General features: G+C 44.9%; 1 protein-coding gene across 4 annotated transcripts in view; it reads left to right on the top strand.

Moving 5' to 3' along the window:
• Positions 1-15,464, top strand: part of KDM4A (lysine demethylase 4A) — a 59,886-nt gene extending 44,422 nt beyond the window's left edge. For 2 of the 4 annotated variants that reach the window (XM_030574129.1, XM_030574125.1), the window contains exons 19-21: positions 217-336; positions 1,619-1,711; positions 2,548-6,397. In XM_030574129.1, the coding sequence (XP_030429989.1) occupies positions 217-336; positions 1,619-1,711; positions 2,548-2,688 (354 nt within the window). In that variant the 3' untranslated portion in view covers positions 2,689-6,397. Of the gene's footprint in view, positions 1-216; positions 337-1,618; positions 1,712-2,547; positions 6,398-15,381 lie in introns of those variants that run through there. The other 2 variants (XM_030574128.1, XM_030574126.1) reach the window with 2 other exon arrangements.
• The last annotated feature ends 244 nt before the right edge of the window (positions 15,465-15,708 follow it).

The raw sequence follows: 15,708 nt of genomic DNA, 5'->3' as shown, positions 1-15,708 counted from the left end.
GCATCCCCTCTCGTAGGTACTTCAACTACTTGATGAAGAAATCCATCCGCTGTCACCTATCTCAAGGGCTGTTCATAAGGTGCTTTGGGACTCTGATGGAAGGCCCTATACAAATGGGATGGATCTCTCTGGGCTTGCTGAATCTTTATGCAAATATAAAGAAGCTGTTACTGCTCACTTGTCCACATTTCCCGACTTTCCTTCTTGTGCCATCAGAGTCGAGACTGTCTTCAGCTGGGTCCTCCTGCTGAAGGAGAAGTCGTGCAAGTCAGATGGACAGATGGACAAGTCTATGGAGCCAAATTTGTGGCATCACATGCCATCCAGATGTACCAGGTACCAAGCTCTTACTCCTTTCCACTGCCCTCCACCTCTCACTGTTTGAATAAAATGCTCATGACAGTAGTCTCTAGACACCTCCCCGCAGCCTGTTTTAGAAGCTCTCTTGTAGAAGTGTGGTACTACTGGCAAATCAAGGCCTAGGACCCTCTTTAATTCCTGCAGTCAAGTCCCACTCAGGAAGGGATGGGGTCGATATGGGGTTTTTTCCTGGTATATTGTAAGAAAAGCTGCATAGAGAAAGAGATGATATTTTTATGACAGTAAAAATCTCAGCCTTTAGTCTGGATGGAGCATAAATGCTGAATAACTGGGTGCTGAGGACCCTGTTATCGCCTAGATGTCCTTTGTGACCCACCGATATATAGCCGGGTACAGATGAGTGGGTTATTCACCCCTTCCCTTCTGCACTAGAAACGCAAATCCATGGGATATGCAGAGAAGTGATTCCATGCAGCAGGTTATAGGAAACGGGCATCTAGTCTGTGTCTGCGCTGTGAGCTAAGCCCTTCTGCCACCAGCCTCAGCAGTGAGCCCTGCAAGTGCAACTGTTCAGCTTCCAGACATCCTGGGGTCATGCTAAAGGGGTTGGGCTCAGCCTGCACAACAGGGGCACGTTCCAAAGACTCAGGTGTGAAAACAGCCTCATTTTCAGAGGTGCCGAGCACCAGCAGTGCCCACTGAACTCAGCAGCATTCTGGATGGCTCACCACCTCTGAAAATCAGGCTGCTTTTATCTGACCACCTAGCTGCAGGCACCTGTATTTGAAAATGGGCCCCAATATTTAAGCTCCTGTAGCTGAACCTGGATGAAGCAAAGTTCTTTATTTACAAAAAACCCTTGAATTTTAGAGTGCTCGTGTACATCTCGTCCTCTTCTCCCAGCCCTGCTGCTTGGGTAACATCCAGAGTGGCATTGACGCACCCAGTTTGCCTGATGAGTAAAAATCCCCAGTGAGGGACGGACTGGCTTATTGAGAAGTTGTGCAGAGGTGTTCTGAGACTATTCCTAAAACTGGTCATTCCCTTGACCCTAGGCAGATTGGGCTGCACCACTTCCTGCTCCTCTTAGGATTATTGCTTGTATAAAGTCTGTCCCCAATACTAGATATTAACCAGCTGCTGCGGCCTCCCTCATTTACACATGACCCCTTGCTAAGCCAGAGAGTACGTCTATCGAAAGCATTTGCTATGGGAGCTCACTTAGCGAGCTGAGACTGAAGAAGGAGACTCTGCAGTAGTGGAGGCCTCAGGCAGTACAGTATCATTGATGTGCTAGGTGGAATTTGAAGATGGATCCCAGCTGATGGCGAAGAGAGATGATGTGTACACCCTTGATGAAGAGCTTCCAAAGAGAGTCAGATCAAGGCTGGTAAGTAGCAGGGGTGTGCATCGGTACTAAAAGTCTGCTCCATCACCTTGGTGTCCATTTGACTTCACCTGAGAGTAGCCTTGCCTTCATGGGAGCAAATCCATTGATGTGCACAGCAGCAAGGGCATTGCAAGGCGAGACTTGTGCTGGAAGTTTGATGTTTGCTATCTGTTCCTTAGCTGATCTATCTTTCTGTAGATACATTACTTCAGCTCACCTCTAGCTGAGGTCTGTAGCCCTTCATTGTTCACTAACTGACAGTTTATGGGACTTAACTAGTGAAATCCTGCATCTCTGAAATAGTAAGGTACACCAGAAAGTGCCTTGGTGTCCTTGGCCTGCATCACTCCAGTAAGGCATTAGCTCCGCAACCATTCACAACCCAGGCACATTGCTGACCTGAGAGGCAGGTCCTGTGTACCCACCTGATTGTCCTAGCTCAGGTGCAACACTTGTTAATAAGCATGCAGAGTGTCCGAGTCCAAGAAGGGTGGGGCGGGGCATTCCTGCTGAGTGGGTGTTTAAATCTGCCTGTCTCCGTAGAGTGGAGCATGCTGCAGACATCATTGCACTGACCCTCTAGCTCTCCTTCACACTTGGCATTGAGCGAGAATCCTTTGGCCCTCAGTATTGTGTTTGCCCATTAATCATTTCAGTGGGTCTAGTGACTGCAGGTTTGTTAAGCTGCTTCTCTCTCCATGCTGCAGTGTCACGTGGGCTTGTGCATAACAGTCACGTCACCCCCTGCCCCACGCGATTTCTCTGCAGTGTGGGGGAGGGGTAATGCGTGAATCTGAGCGGCGCTTTGGCTGTCTAACCCTGCTTTACTCTTGCAGTCAGTAGCTTCAGATATGCGCTTCACAGAAATCTTCACAGAGAAGGAGGTCAAACAAGAGCGGAAGAGACAGAGAGTGATCAACTCGCGCTATCGGGAGGACTACATCGAACCTGCACTGTACCGGGCCATCATGGAGTAAGCACTGCCTATGGTAGAGAAGGAGAGATGCCAACCTCCCAGTGGATTCTAAAACTCCAGTACAACAGAGGCCAAACTTGGACATTTCAAATCCATGGGTTGTTTTTTGTGTTTTTGTTTTTAAAAGGACGCTACAATACTGTACCCTGCCGTAGCTGAAAGGAGATTGTTGGACGGTGGAACCGTTCAGTGTTGCAACAGCGGATGCCTGCCTGCAGGCTCCTCCCTTGAAGTTGGCTGCACCGAACAAGTATCTGGCAAGCCAGCTTGGAGTCCTGCCTTCCACAGCTTATCTCCTCAAACAGTCTCTCGTTGTTTCTTCTTCTCTGAGATAAAATTGACAGGTGGCAAACTCTTCTGGGAACTTCACCCGGGCATCTTGGCAGCTGCAGGAGGATACAAAGTGTGTAGTTTTTGTTGAATAACGTTCCTGATTCTGGGAGTCTCTCTCCAATGGCCACACCTGCACCGAGCAGGCAGTATTACTGGTGCTTAACATTGAACCCCTTTTTATATTTATATCTGTGTGTTTTTGTCTGGAGCAGCTTCAGTTTCTTGTTTCTCAGCATCTCCCCTCTGAGGGTGGAGCCCTAGGCTGTGCAGAGCCAAGTGGATTGGAGGCGTTTGTGTGAAGAGATGAAATGTGAAAATCAAATCCTATTGGACGAGCTATTTAACCCTCCATTTAGTTTTTGTTCTGATTTGATATTTTGAGACTTACTTGTGTTCAGTTGTAATGGTCTGTGCCTACATATAAATAAGAATCTGTCTGGAGCCTCCTGCAGTGCAGCCCTCTAACAAGAATATTCATTCAGCCCCCAAAGAGTACTTGAGCGTACACTTCACTTAAGGCAATAAAGACCAAAGGGTCCTCCTGGAGAGCCAAACACTACAGTATTGGATATGACAGGGCAGCAGTGTCTGTAGAATCCAGCACCTCGTCTGTGGCCATGCTGCCACCGGCTATTACCTAGGATAATTAGATCTGAGTATAGGACCCAGTTACAAGATGCACTGAACTGTACTTGTTGATGAAGGATTGTGTAGTGCCTCTCAGAAGCAGAAGTATTGCCACATTCTTCTGTCTGGCCAGAGCTGGTAGGGCATCTGTTTTTAAATCCTGTGTAGAGCATTAATTGGACACACTCTTAGTTGTATTGGATAGACTTGACTATCCCAACAATGGAAAGCTGTCTGTTCAGGAGCCATGCATTGCTTGTATCCTGAAGATGTTCTGACGTGCTCCTGGTAAAGCATAAACAAGTTAAAGCAGCAATTGTTTAAGGATGTGTGGCTTTCCCACCCTCTGGGAAAGGGATTTTAGATTGTGGGCAGACTGGCTGCCTTCCAGCTGCATGGAGTGACTTGGGCAGTTTCCCTTTGTTGAGAAAAAATCGTACAAATATACTCAGTTATTTTCTTTTAATTCTCTTCACTGACAGACACATCGCTGTAGTAAAGGGACCTTGTGCACACAAGACCCCCATTTATAGCAGTTTTTTCTTTGTTTATATAAACACTATAAACCAAATTATTTTGAAATCTGGTGCATCGACTTGTGATTAGCAATAAAATGTAGTGTTGTGCAGTGACTTTTTGACTCTTGATCAGCAAAGTAATAAACAAACTTTTTTGAAAAATAATCCTGTTTATACCAAAACTCTTCTAGGATCAGGATACTGATGTGACTAGTGACAGTACAAATTTCTAGTGCTCAGGCTTGCTCTTGTTTGTCCTTTTCTTACAATGTGTGGGAGAAGCCCTTGATAATCAGCATTTGGGCAGATTCCTGGAAGGAACGGGGCCTTCACTTTGTACGTTTTCCCAGTAGCTTAATTCATCATGGTTGGTTTCAAATGTTGATGAATCATTCTGGTAAGCATTGGAATTGTTAACATGTAAAACTGGGACATTGTAAAATTGCCATAGTATTTGCAAGTGTGCAAGTTTACAAAATGAGAATCAGTTAGAGCTGCAAGTAGTCGACTCCTTTTGATGCCATTTCTGTGGCTTACAAAAGGAAGGGAAGCTGCCAGCATCTCTGAATCTGCCCTCTAGTCTTCTAATGTACCTGGGTTTCACTTTAATTCCCTCTAGACTGAATGCTGTCCTGTTCATCACTGGAAAATCTATTCTGCTTTCCCACCCCCAAAAAGGTACAGTTTAGCTCTCTGGATGATGTACAGGCTTCCTGCCCAATCTGCTATATTACCTGCATGGACTGACTTTTCATTCCAGGTGGTGATACTATATGTCTGGTATAAATACCTATCCACAAAGGAGGCTCCCACCCTAAAACGACAATTTAGTCAAGGCAGCTGGGCTTGTGCCCTGCAAGTGTTCCAAGTCAGTTACACCAGCTTTGTCACCTGCCTCTCTCAGTACTGAGTGACTTTCAGGAGAGTTTCCCCTGCTCATATTAGTTCTGCTCAGGGAGCTCTGACCTGATGTGACCAAAGTGTTCTCTGTGAACAGACTTCAGAGTGATGGTCTTGTCATCTGTCTGCACTGTCTTGGAAACCACTGCCACCCTTGCTGAGTTTCCTGCATCACTGGATAAAGAAAGGTTGTCTCATAAACTCCACTGTTAAATAAACATATACGGATGTAAACCTCATTTCTGATCAGTTTATACTGGACCCCCTTTCTGGTGACGTAGACCTGCACTCCAGCACCAAGCTAGGTGTACACATTGAAATGAGATCAGAATTCCTCATGTTTAACACACCAGGGAGTCCATGTCCTTTTTTGACTCAAAGTAAAATCCTTACATATTTAGACCGATTCTGTGGGCACCTCCATTATTGTGCTTAAAATATAAGGGGCAGAAAATAGATCTTAAAATAGCAGCTGTACAATATTTAACTTGTGTCCCTACATTGTCCTGCCTTGTGAGAAAACTGACCATTGCTCTGACACATTCTGGTGTGTGTGGGTCCTTCGCACAATATTTCATCATTCCAATCTCAGGACAAGTGCCATTAGGATGCCAGTTGGGCAGGTGCTTTTGGAATATATTTAAAATAGGAAGTTAGTTCTAGAAAAGTGTTCAAAACACAAATGTTGATGCTAACCTATCCCATAGGGAAGCTCTGGGTAAGAGCTATTCATTTGCTCCATTTGGTGTAGCATTGCAGATCATGGGCTGCATCCCCTTTCCTCTCATGCTAAGTCTGATTTTTGGTTCAGGTTGGGCTCTTAGCAAACTCTAGAGTGGAGCTGTCTGGATGTAATCCTGGGCAAGGCTGGCAGTTTTTCCTTTTTAGAACTGGAAAGCAAGTGTCCTGTTTTTGCTAACTGCGTATTGTAGATCCCCTCTTTGTGTCCAGACTTCTAGGAGAACTCCTGCTCCACTAGCAGGGCCTTATGACAGGCAGGGAAAATAGTTTCAGTGGTTACACCCATTTTCTAAAGATCATCCTTCCAAATTTCTGAATGAGACAGAGCTCCGATCTGGGGTTAAATGAGTTCTGTATTGGGGTGATCAGGAATGCCTGGGATGAGAGGTGTGTCACCCTTCTCTGGCCACCCAGCCTGAGGCTTCCATATGTATCTACAGTTCCCATGCTCCACTTGGGCTCCTGCTGTCTGACCTGTCCACTGCTGTGCTTTGTTGTTTTTTTTAATGCGAACATGGGAGGGAATAAGACTCCAGCAGCCTCTGTATTGTTTTTAATTTGATCTAGTAATAAACATAATTAACTTCAAAACAGACAATCTCTGTACTGATTTAAATCTTTAACACTTTTACTTGGAAATCCTCACAAGGCTTTTAAGTCCTTTGTCTAGTTTTATTACCTATTAACCTCCAAATCCTCCATTACACCCTCTCCTTACATGGCTGTCCAGTGGTCACATGACAGCTTGAGTACCTTTAGTAAGAATGAGTGGTGGTTGCTGCCCTTCTATGATCAAAGAAACTAAAGGTAGGGACTTAAGCTGTGCACCCCTAACAGTTCACCACGAGGATGGAGCGTGCCTCAAGAGTTCACCACTGTCTGGTGGTTTTTGTTTTTTTTCTCCTGGAAGGATAATATGATGAGACAAGATTCATTCTGCTGCTGTTCTAACCGCTTCAGAATGCAATATGCTGGTAAGGTGCTTAGTTTTATTTAACATATCAGTAGGTTATTGTGGTCTCCAAAGCCTCTTTTCTTACCAGCCATCTCCACCCCTTAGCAAAAGGAAACCAGTCACTCAGCCCAAGCTGTTCAGCTGACTCCTTCCTCAGGAGCAGTGTGCCTAGGCACTGTGCTGCCCAGCCAGCAAGAAAGACGCTCTGAATGCTGGAACAAACAACCCAGCTCTTCAAGTGAGGGAGTGTCCGTGTCCATTCCATTGCAGATGTGTGCACACCTCATGTGCATTTGTCAGAGAATTTTTCCACTCAGCGGTACCTGTTGGGATGGCTCGAGTGTGTCTGTCGCTACATACCACTGCCTGCTCGTATGAGGGGAGAGGTGCCCTAACCCCCCGTTAGTTCCTTCTTAACAATGACCATTGTTGAAGTACTAAGGTCTGGTCTACACTACGCATTTAAACCCAATTTAGCAGCGTTAAACCGAGGCCCTTTATATCGATATAAAGGGCTCTTTAAACTGGTTTCTGTACTTCTCCCTGACGAGAGGAGTAGTGCTGAAATCAGTATTGCCATGTCGGATTAGGGTTAGTGTGGCCGCAAATTGATGGTATTGGCCTCCGGGCAGTATCCCACAGTGCACTATTGTGACCGCTCTGGACAGCAATCTGAACTCGGATGCACTGGCCAGGTAGACAGGAAAAGGCCTGCGAACTTCTGAATTTCATTTCCTGTTTGCCCAGCGTGGAGCTCTGATCAGCACAGGTGGCCATGCAGTCCCAAATCCAAAAAGAGCTCTAACACGGACCGTACGGGAGATACTGGATCTGATCGCTGTATGGGGAGATAAATCTGTTCTATCCCAGCTCTGTTACAGAAGATGAAATGACAAAGCATTTGAAAAAATCTCCAGGCTATGACAGAGGCCACAGCAGGGACTCAACACAGTGCTGCGTGACAGGCGTAATAGAAAGCCAAAGAATCAAATGGACGCTCATGGAGGGAGGGAGGGGGTACTGAGGACTCCAGCTACCCCACAGTCCCAGCAGTCTCCAAAAAGCATTTGCATTCTTGGCTGAGCTCCCAATGCCTGTAGGTTCAAACACATTGTCCGGGGTGGTTCAGGGTATAGCTCGTCAGTTTACCCCCCCCCCCCATGAAAGAAAAGGGAAAAAAATAGTTTCTTGACTTTTTTCAATGTCACCGTATGTCTACTGCATGCTGCTGGTAGATGCGATGCTGCGGCACTGAACAGCAGCACCCTCTCTTCTCCCCTCCCCAGTGGCAGACAGTACAGTACAAAATGACTGATAGCCATCCTCATCATCCTGTGAGTGCTCCTGGCTGGCCTCGGTAAAAATAGGAATGACTCCCGGTCATTCCCAGCACATGGTACAGAACGGCTGGTAACTGTCTTCATCATAGCAACTGGGGGCTGAGCTCCATCAGCCCCGCCCCCACCCCGGCCCTTCATGTCCAAAGAAAAGATTCTGTCCTACCTGGACTGTCATAGCAGCTGGAGGCTGCCTCACCCTCATTTAATCTTACTAAAAAGTCAGTGTTTCTTATCCTGCATTCTTTATTACTTCACACAAATGGGAGGACACTGCCACGGTTGCCCAGGAGGATTGGGGGACGAGGGAAGCAACGGGTGGGGTTGTTGCAGGGGCACCCCCTAGAATGGCATGTAGCTTATCATTTGTGCAGGATCTGACACGGAGCGGCTGTGCTCTCTGGTTCTCTCGTACACTGGTTCTCTAGTACACTTGCCTCATATTCTAGGCAAGACTGACTCTATTTTTAGATGAAACATAAAGGAGGGAATGACCCCGGGGACTCATTCCCATTTTTGTCTTTGCACCCTTGGCCGACCTCAGCGAAGGCCAGCCAGGAGCACCCATGACAGCAGAAGATAGGGCAGAACGACTGATAACCGTCATGTCATTGCTAATTTACAGTGGCATGGCAGACAGTACAATAGGGATGGTAACCATCTCTGCTGTCATGCAAAGGCAAATGAATGCTGCTGTGTAGCGCTGCATTACCGCCTCTGTCAGCAGCATCCAGCACACATACAGTGACAAAAGGCAAAACGGGCTCCATGATTGCCATGCTATGGCGTCTGCCAGGGCAATCCAGGGAAAAAGAGTGCAAAATGATTGTCTGCCGTTGTTTTCACGGAGGAAGGAATGAGTGACGACATTTACCCAGAATCACCCGTGACACTGTTTTTGCACCATCATGCAGTGGGATCTCAACCCAGAATTCCAATGGCGGGGGAGACTGCGGGAACTGTGGGATACCTACCCACAGTGCAACACTCCAGAAATCGACGCTAGCCTCGGTACATGAATGCACACCACCGAATTACTGTGCTTTGTGTGGCTGCATGCATTCAACTTTATACAATCTGTTTTACAAAACCAATTTGTGTAAAATCAGAATAATCCTGTAGTGTAGATGTACCCTTAGAGTCTTGCTATCGCAAGCTAATTGTCTTCATTCTATGTACAATCGGTTTCTCTTTTCATGGTTAGATATAGTGTGTCATTAGTGTTAGGTTTTAGTTTTTACATCCCCTTTGGACCAAATTTAATTCTCAGGACTGGATCTTCTGGGTTCAAAGCTTGCCAGTTGTGTACCAGACCGATGTTAGTCAGTGACCTATACCCCAGCTGCCTAAAATGTTTGGGAGAGCCAACGATCAGGACAAGTATCACATTTGTAGAGGGTTTAAGCCTTGCTCTAAAAAAGATGGAGCAATGAGTCTTGTATTTTCTTATGGAGGTGGCACTTTGCTCTCCATCAGCGCTGTAGGATTCAGAGTGGGCTCCAAGCATGGTACCAGGAGTACAGAGTGTGCCTCCTGAGATGTCTCTGGCACTGTGTTTTGTGTCTCTAAATACCAAAGACACGGTACATTGTCCAGCAAGATCTTTAATACTGAGGCCAGCCAGAAGCAAGAAGTGTGGCAGGGATGCTGAGAGGAAGTGTTCTCTGGAGTGCTCCCCTGCTACAAAGGGGGCTTTGTCAACTCTGGAACCTGTGCCAGGTTCATTGAGGACAGCCCCTGAAGTATCTGTACATCAGACCCAATTCTGGTACCAACAATGCTGGAAGCATATGCTGCTGCCAGAGAATTGGTAACCTCTTGGTACGAGTGTCCCTGGCAGCATAGGAAGGGTTACTGTTGGTGCTGGCAACTGTGGTCCACACACCAGCTCCACGAGAGCATGCAGTACCAATGCCAGTTCTTGTACCTAGGCGGCCGGTCCATTCCGGGGGGCAAGCCACCATTAACATCCCCAGTATCACCATCTCAGGGTTCGGCTTACCTGTCTCCTGTCCGCACGAGTTCTGCTCCACCAGGACTCAAATCCTCTTCATTGGATTTGTAAGAGGATTTGTCGTGTAGCTGACAGGAAGCTTATCCTCCATCTGAGCTGGGGGGGTCCATGGATGTCTCAGCAGTTACCACATCACAAAAGGCAATGGCCTGTGCAACCAGGGGGCCCACCACCAGACCAATGGCCTTTCTGGGTACTGTGGGGTGTCCCTTCCCCTGCTAGGACATCTTGTCCATCTGAGAGGGCTTCCTTAAAGGTGCGCTGAGATCGGCACCACACATGTTCTCCAACCCCCGGTATCGGGACCACGTAACTGGAAATTGCTCAGACAGCTCCTCCGTGCAAGAGTCGGACCAGCCATTGCCTCAGCATCCTGGTGCATCCTCTTTCTCATCACCAGACAAGGCTGTAGAAGTGATGAGTGACCCACCACCACCAGAGGATTACAAGACTCACCAAGAATTGCTTAAGAGGGTGGCCTTGGTTTTAGATGTTAAAGTGGAAGAGGTCTGTAGGAAATACCACAGCCTCGTGCAGGGCCCTCCAGAGAGGCACTTCCAAATAACACAGTTTCTGGAAAACACTGGCAAAACCCTTCTTCCCACCCACCCGTGGCTAAATGGGCAGGGGACATACTATGCCCCTTCTAAGGGCTTCAAACACTTCTACTCTCACCCGCCTCCAGGCTCTTTGGTGGTGATAGCAAATGAGTGAGAGATGCATGGGCACCAAGTGTTGACACCAAAGAGTAAAGAATCAAAGGCTGGACTTGTTTGGCCATAAACTATTCGACAGGAGACCTACAGCTAAGAATTGCTAACAAGCTCTCCTAAGTCGCTACAACATAGTCCTCTGAGAAAACATCATGAAGTTGAAAGACAGGCTACTGGAAGACTCCAGGAAAGAATAAACTTTCATGGTAGAGGAGGGGCAAGCTGGTGGCAAGGACAACTCTTCAGGATAGTTTGGATGTGGCTGACTCACCAGCTCTATCCATGGCATCCACCATATGTATGATAAGGTGTTCATGGCAGCAGTCCTCTGGTCTCCTTCCTGAAGTACAGCAGGCATCCAGGATTTGCCATTTCAGGGATTGTCCTTTTCTGAAGAGACAGATGACAGGCTGCACAGGCTTGGAATTTACACATTGGCTACATGGGAAGCAATTTTTGCCCTAGTAAGCTCACAGATATCAGAGCTTTATTTTTCTGTCCCAAGACCTGACAAGAAGAAGGGGCAGGAATTACATGAGGGGACCACTCATCTGCGACAGCAGGTTCCTTTCATCCAGCATCCCAGTCTAAAAACTTGCATTTTGATGGGTTTGTCAAGGGCAGTGTGCCCATACTTGCAGAACACCTTGTTCCTACCCATATTTTTGCAAACTGATTGTCCTACCTTCTTCTTTGCTTAGATTTGCATCACATCAGATCCCTGGGTCCAAAGCACGGTGGACATGGGATATTCCCTTTAATTTGTTTCTCTCACCCTCTTTCCCACTCTCATAAGGCCATTCTTCAGCAGGAGATCTAATCTCTCCTGGCAGGAGCCATAGAGGAAATTCCTCTACCTCTAGGCTTTTATTTCTGCTATTTTCCTTATTCCCAAAGCAAAAGGCAGCTTGACCTATTTTGGATCTAAGAACTAAATACCTGAAGTAAACAGGTTATCCTAACTTCCATCATTCCTTCTGTGGAACAGGGTGTCTGGTTTGCTGCCCTCGGCTTAAAGGATATCTATGCTCTATGATAAAAATCTTAAGGGATCTCGTAGGTTTAAAGAAACAAACAAACTTCAACTGCTTTACAGTTGAGAATTGCCAACTACCAGGCTTTAATGACGAAGTGCAACCACACAAATTGTACCAAGCTGAACTCTTATTTAATATCTACTGACAAGAGCAGTTCTAGGCAATTATTGCAGAAGGCTAACTCCTCACCAGGACATCTCTGCAGGCTTCTATTGTCACAGGCAACTGTGTTGGCAGTTCAGTTTCTACAGCAGTAGTTATGAGGAGGGTCTTCTGGCTTCAGCTCTCAGGATTCCCTAAAGACTATTTTCAGTACAGGTTACCTATCATCTGCCTCAAGGGTCTTTTCAATGGTTGTGTTGGTAGTAGCAGCATGACTCTGCAGGAATGGAATTTTGCTCCAGAACAAGGCTGGGGCACCGATCCTTGGGGGTTGCCTTTCATTGCCTGTGGTCACCAGGTCTTGTGTGTGTGTCCCTCCAACTCCTCTGAAGCCTCCCCCACACAGAGGTGAGTACAAGTGTCATTCGTTGGACATGAGGAGAGCTTTAGTCTTCTAATTGGACCGCACCAGACCCTCTAGAGCCTCAACACAGTTACCTGTCATGGACGGTGAAAGGTAAACCGGTTTCTACTCAGAGGATTTCCTCTTGCATTCATTTGTGCTGCCAGTTTGCTAACATCACACCACCCCATAGACTATTGGCTCTTTCGACTAGAACGCAAGCTGCTTCAGCCGTTTTCCTAGCGCAGTTCCTATTCAGGACATTTGCAAAGCAGCAGCTGGTCAGCCAGCCACACTTTTGTGCTCATCGTGCCATTTCCCAGCAGTCTGGGAATTATGCCAGGTTTGGATGGGTTGGTCTTAGGGCTGTCAATGAATTGCAGTTAATGGATATGATTAATGCAAAGCAAACTAATGTATTGAAACAAATAGTTGCCATTAATCACAATTTTAATCACACTTAATATTTTTAAAATTTTGGATGTTTTTCTACATTTTCAAATATATTCAGTTAAAACACAGAATACAAAGTGTACAGTGCTCACTATATATTTTATTACAAATATTTGCACTATAAAATAAAAAATAACTGTTTTTCAATTCACTTCATACAAGTCCACTCAGTCCTACTTCTTGTTCAGCCAATCGCTAAGACAAATAGGTGTGTTTACATTTACAGGCGATAATGCTGTCCGCTTTTTATTTACATCACCCGAAAGTGAGAACAGGTGTTCACATGACGCTGTTGTAGCTAGCATTGCAAGGTATTTACTTGCCAGATATGCTAAACATTCGTATGCCCCTTCATGCTTTGACTTGTAGGCTCTGAAGTTTTGCATTATTTTATTTGTGTGCAATTATGTAAAATATCAAAACATGTAAGTTGTGTTTTTCATGATAGCAATTGGACTACTATACTTGTATGAGGTGAATTGAAAAATACTATCTTATTTTTAGAGAGCAGATATTTGTAAAAAAAAATTTAGGGCTGGCAATTAATCGCATTTAACTCGTGCAATTAATTAAAAAAATAATGATTATTCAAATTTTAATTGCACTGTTAAACAATAGAAGACCAATTGAAATGTATTTTGGCTATTCTACATTTTCAAATATTGATTTCAATTGAAACAATACAAGTGCTCACTTGATATTTTTATTACAAATATTTGCATTGTAAAAATGATAAAAAGAAACAGTATTTTTCAGTTCACCTCCTACAAGTACTGTAGTGCAATCTCTTTATTGTGAAAGTGCAACTTACAAATGTATTTTTTTTTGTTACATAACTGCACTCAAAAACAAAACAATGTAAAACGTTAAAATCCACTCAGTCCTTCTCATTCAGCCAATCGCTAAGACAAGCAAGTTTGTTTACATTTACGGGAGATAAAGAGAATGCTGCCCACTTCTTATTTACAATGTCACCTGAAAGTGAGAACAGGCATTCGCATGGCACTGTTGTAGCCGGCATTGCAAGGTATTTACATGCCAGATATGCTAAACATTCATATGCCTCTTCATGCTGGCCACCATTCCAGAGGACATGCTTCCATGCTCATAATGCTTGTTAAAATAATAATGCGTTAATTAAATTTGAATTAATTGATTAAATTAAACTGAACTCCTTGGGGGAGAATCGTATGTCTCTAACTCTATTTTACCTGCATTCTGCCCTACATTTCATGTTATAGCAGTTTCAGATGATGACCCAGCACGTTGTTCATTTTAAGAACATTTTTGCTGCAGATTTGACAAAATACAAAGAAGGTACCAATGTGAGATTTCTAAATATAGCTACAGCACTGACCCAAGGTTTGAGAATCTGAAGTGCCTTCCAAAATCTGAGAGGGATGAGGTGTGGAGCTTGCTCTCCAAAGTCTTAAAAGAGCAACACTCCGATGCAGAAACCACAGAACCCAAACCACCAAAAAAAGAAAATCAACCTTCTGCTGCTGGCATCTGACTCAGATGATGAAAACGAACATGCGTCAGTCAGCTCTGCTTTCGACTGTTAGCAAGCAGAACCTGTCAATGGTGGTTGAAGTGTGAAGGGACATATGAATATTTAGCGCCTCTGGCACATAAATATCTAGTGACGCTGGCTACAAGAGTACCATGAGAATGCCTGTTCTCACTTTCAGGTGACATTATGAACAAGAAGCGGGTAGCATTATCTCCTACAAATGTAAACAAACTTGTTTGTCTGAGCAGCTGAACAAGAAGTAGACTGAGTGGACTTGTAGCGCTACAATTTTACATTTATTTTTTAATTCAAATTTTTTTTTACATAATTCACATGTAAGTTCAACTTTCATGATAGAGATTGCACTACAGCACTTGTATTACGTGCATTGAAAAATGCTGTTTTTTTACAGTGGAAATATTTTTAATAATATAAAGTGGGTGCTGTACTCTGTTCTGTGTTTTAATTGAAATCACTATATTTGAAAATGTAGAAAACATCCAAAAATATTTTAACGAATGGTATTCTATTGTTTAACAGTGCGATTAAAATTGCGATTGACTTTTTTACTCTCAATTAACTGTGATTATTTTTTAATAGTTTAGTTAGTCTACAATTGCTGTTCAGGTAGACTCCAGGCCTGCCTCCACATTAATCTGCTCGTGAGTCACCTCCAGTGGAAGAGGCATGCAGAAACATAGTTGTGGCACAGGTGGGCCATGGAGTTTTTATAGTGTGGTGGGAGGGGCTTCAGAAAGAGATTGAGAACCCCTGATCTAGAGAAGGGGGGGAGCACCCTGCTCTCAGCTCCTGTGGGATTTGAAGCACATCTAGGAAACCAATTAAATCCTTGAACAGAAGGCACTCAAGTACCAAGTGCTACTGGGACTAGTCCCACTATCTGAAGAGCCATGTCAAAACTTTATCAAAACTGTGAAATGCTCACATTGCTCTGAAGACAGAGAAGATGCTACTTTAAGCTTGAGAAAAATGGGAGGTAGCATTCTGGAGAGAGTTTTAAAAATGAGGCCTTTTCAATATCTTTCAGGTCCTTGCATTGAGTGAGAAAAAGCAGCCTTTGCAGAGTTGATCAGGAACAGTCAACATGGATTCACCAAGGGCAAGTCAAGGCTGATGAACCTGATTGCCTTCTAGGAGGAGATAACTGGCTCTGTGGATGAGGGGAAAGCAGTGGACATGTTATTCCTTGACTTTATCAAAGCTTTTGATACGGTCTCCCACAATATTCTTGCCAGCAAGTTAAAGACGTATGGGCTGGATGAATGGACTCTACGGTGGATAGAAAGCTGGCTAGATTGTCGGGCTCAATGGGTAGTGATCAATGGCTCCATGTCTAGTTGGCAGCTGGTATCAG

Source organism: Gopherus evgoodei, chromosome 8 (assembly GCF_007399415.2).
Source record: "Gopherus evgoodei ecotype Sinaloan lineage chromosome 8, rGopEvg1_v1.p, whole genome shotgun sequence".
Taxonomy (NCBI): domain Eukaryota; kingdom Metazoa; phylum Chordata; order Testudines; family Testudinidae; genus Gopherus; species Gopherus evgoodei.
Note: the sequence above shows the minus strand (reverse complement) of the source record. Positions and strands in the feature narration are given on the sequence as shown.